Consider the following 1,426-nt stretch of genomic DNA (forward strand, 5'->3'; position numbering starts at 1 on the left):
GATATTACTCTATCCCCTGGAGAGAAGTCCTCTGTAGGGATTTTCTTATTTTTTCACCCTCTTGGAACCTTCTTCTCAAACCTCTTTTCTCCTTCAAGTGGTGCTTCAGTGATTTTTGTTTCAGGAGGATCCTTGCTGATTGTCTCTTGTGAATATTTTGGTTCTAGTTCCTCCTTGGATCTTTTAGATTGTTGTACCACTTGTATTTCCTATTTTTCCACCAGAGATGCCTTCAGAGGCTCTGCTTGTGGTTCATTGCTTTCTTCCTCCAAATATACTTTCTCATGATCATCATTCAGGCCTCTGTTCTCTTGTTCAGAATCATGTGAGGGTTTGAAGACATGAAAGGGTAGTTGTTTGTCATGTATTCTCAACATTAGCTCTCGTTTCTCAACATCTATGAGTGCTTTGGCTATAGCTAAGAATTGTCTCCCCAGAATGATTGGATGAAGATAATTTTCTTCCATCTCAAGAATAACAAAGTCTGTAGGGAGGAAGTACCTCCCTACCTTAACCAGCATATTTTCTACCCCTCCTAGTGCTTGTTTGTGGGTCTTGTTAGCCAATTGAAGGGTTATATTTGTGGGTTTCAACTCATTGATTTGCAGCTTCCTCATGAGAGACAGGGGCATTAAGTTTATACTCGCTCCAAGATCATAAAACCCTCTCTCAATCATTGTATTTCCTATAGCATAAGGGATATAAAAACTCCCTGGGTCCTTCTTCTTTGTAGGTATGTCTTTCTGGATAAGGGCACTGCACTCTTTTGTCATCACTACTGTCTGTCCACCCTTTAAGGGATTCTTCTTGGTTAGCAACTCTTTCATGAATTTGATATATGAAGGCATTTGTTGGAGGGCTTCAATGAAGGGAATGTTGACATGGAGAGATTTAAATATGACTAGAAACCTAGACTACTTCTTCTCTTTGTCATCATCCTTGAGCCTTTGAGGGAATGGTGCTTGTGGCACATAAGGTTTCAAGACTTCCTTCTCTATTGGATCCTCCCTCTGGGCAAGGTTATTCCCTTATTTTGGCTCTTCCAAATTCTCCTTTGGGGGCGTCTGGTTGTGCTCTGTTGGCTTGATAACTTCTTTCTCCAATATCTCTTCACTCCTTATAGTGCTTGGCTTACATTTCTCCCATTTCAGATTCTTTGTTTGTGATGACATGTCATCATGTCATGTTTTTTTATGCTTTTTCATACAAGAAATTGATGATTAGTGCTTATATATTAAATTCTTTTGTGCTTAAATGGTATATTTTTTTGATCTTTTGATTTTGTAAGAAATAAGAAGAAAAAGAATAAAAAAAGCACAAAATAAGCTAAAAAGAAGAAAAGGGAAATTTTGGGCACGCTTTGAAGATTGAGCACTGATGAGTGGATAATTTATACGCTTTTTGGCATTGTTTTTAGGTAGTTTTT

At 38.1% G+C, this 1,426-nt stretch overlaps 1 protein-coding gene across 1 annotated transcript; it reads right to left on the bottom strand.

Annotated features, from left to right (window-relative positions):
• Nucleotides 1–209: 209 nt before the first annotated feature.
• On the bottom strand, nt 210–773 carry LOC107459093 (uncharacterized). The gene has a single exon (XM_016077307.1). It carries the CDS (start codon nt 771–773, stop codon nt 210–212), a length of 564 nt encoding a protein of 187 aa, XP_015932793.1.
• Nucleotides 774–1,426: the final 653 nt, after the last annotated feature.

This window comes from Arachis duranensis, chromosome 7 (assembly GCF_000817695.3).
Source record: "Arachis duranensis cultivar V14167 chromosome 7, aradu.V14167.gnm2.J7QH, whole genome shotgun sequence".
NCBI classification, from domain to species: Eukaryota; Viridiplantae; Streptophyta; class Magnoliopsida; order Fabales; family Fabaceae; genus Arachis; species Arachis duranensis.

Coding starts and splice junctions, on each gene's coding strand:
- LOC107459093 (XM_016077307.1), bottom strand. CDS start 773: ATGACAAAAGAGTGCAGTGCCCTTATCCAGAAAGACATACCTACAAAG.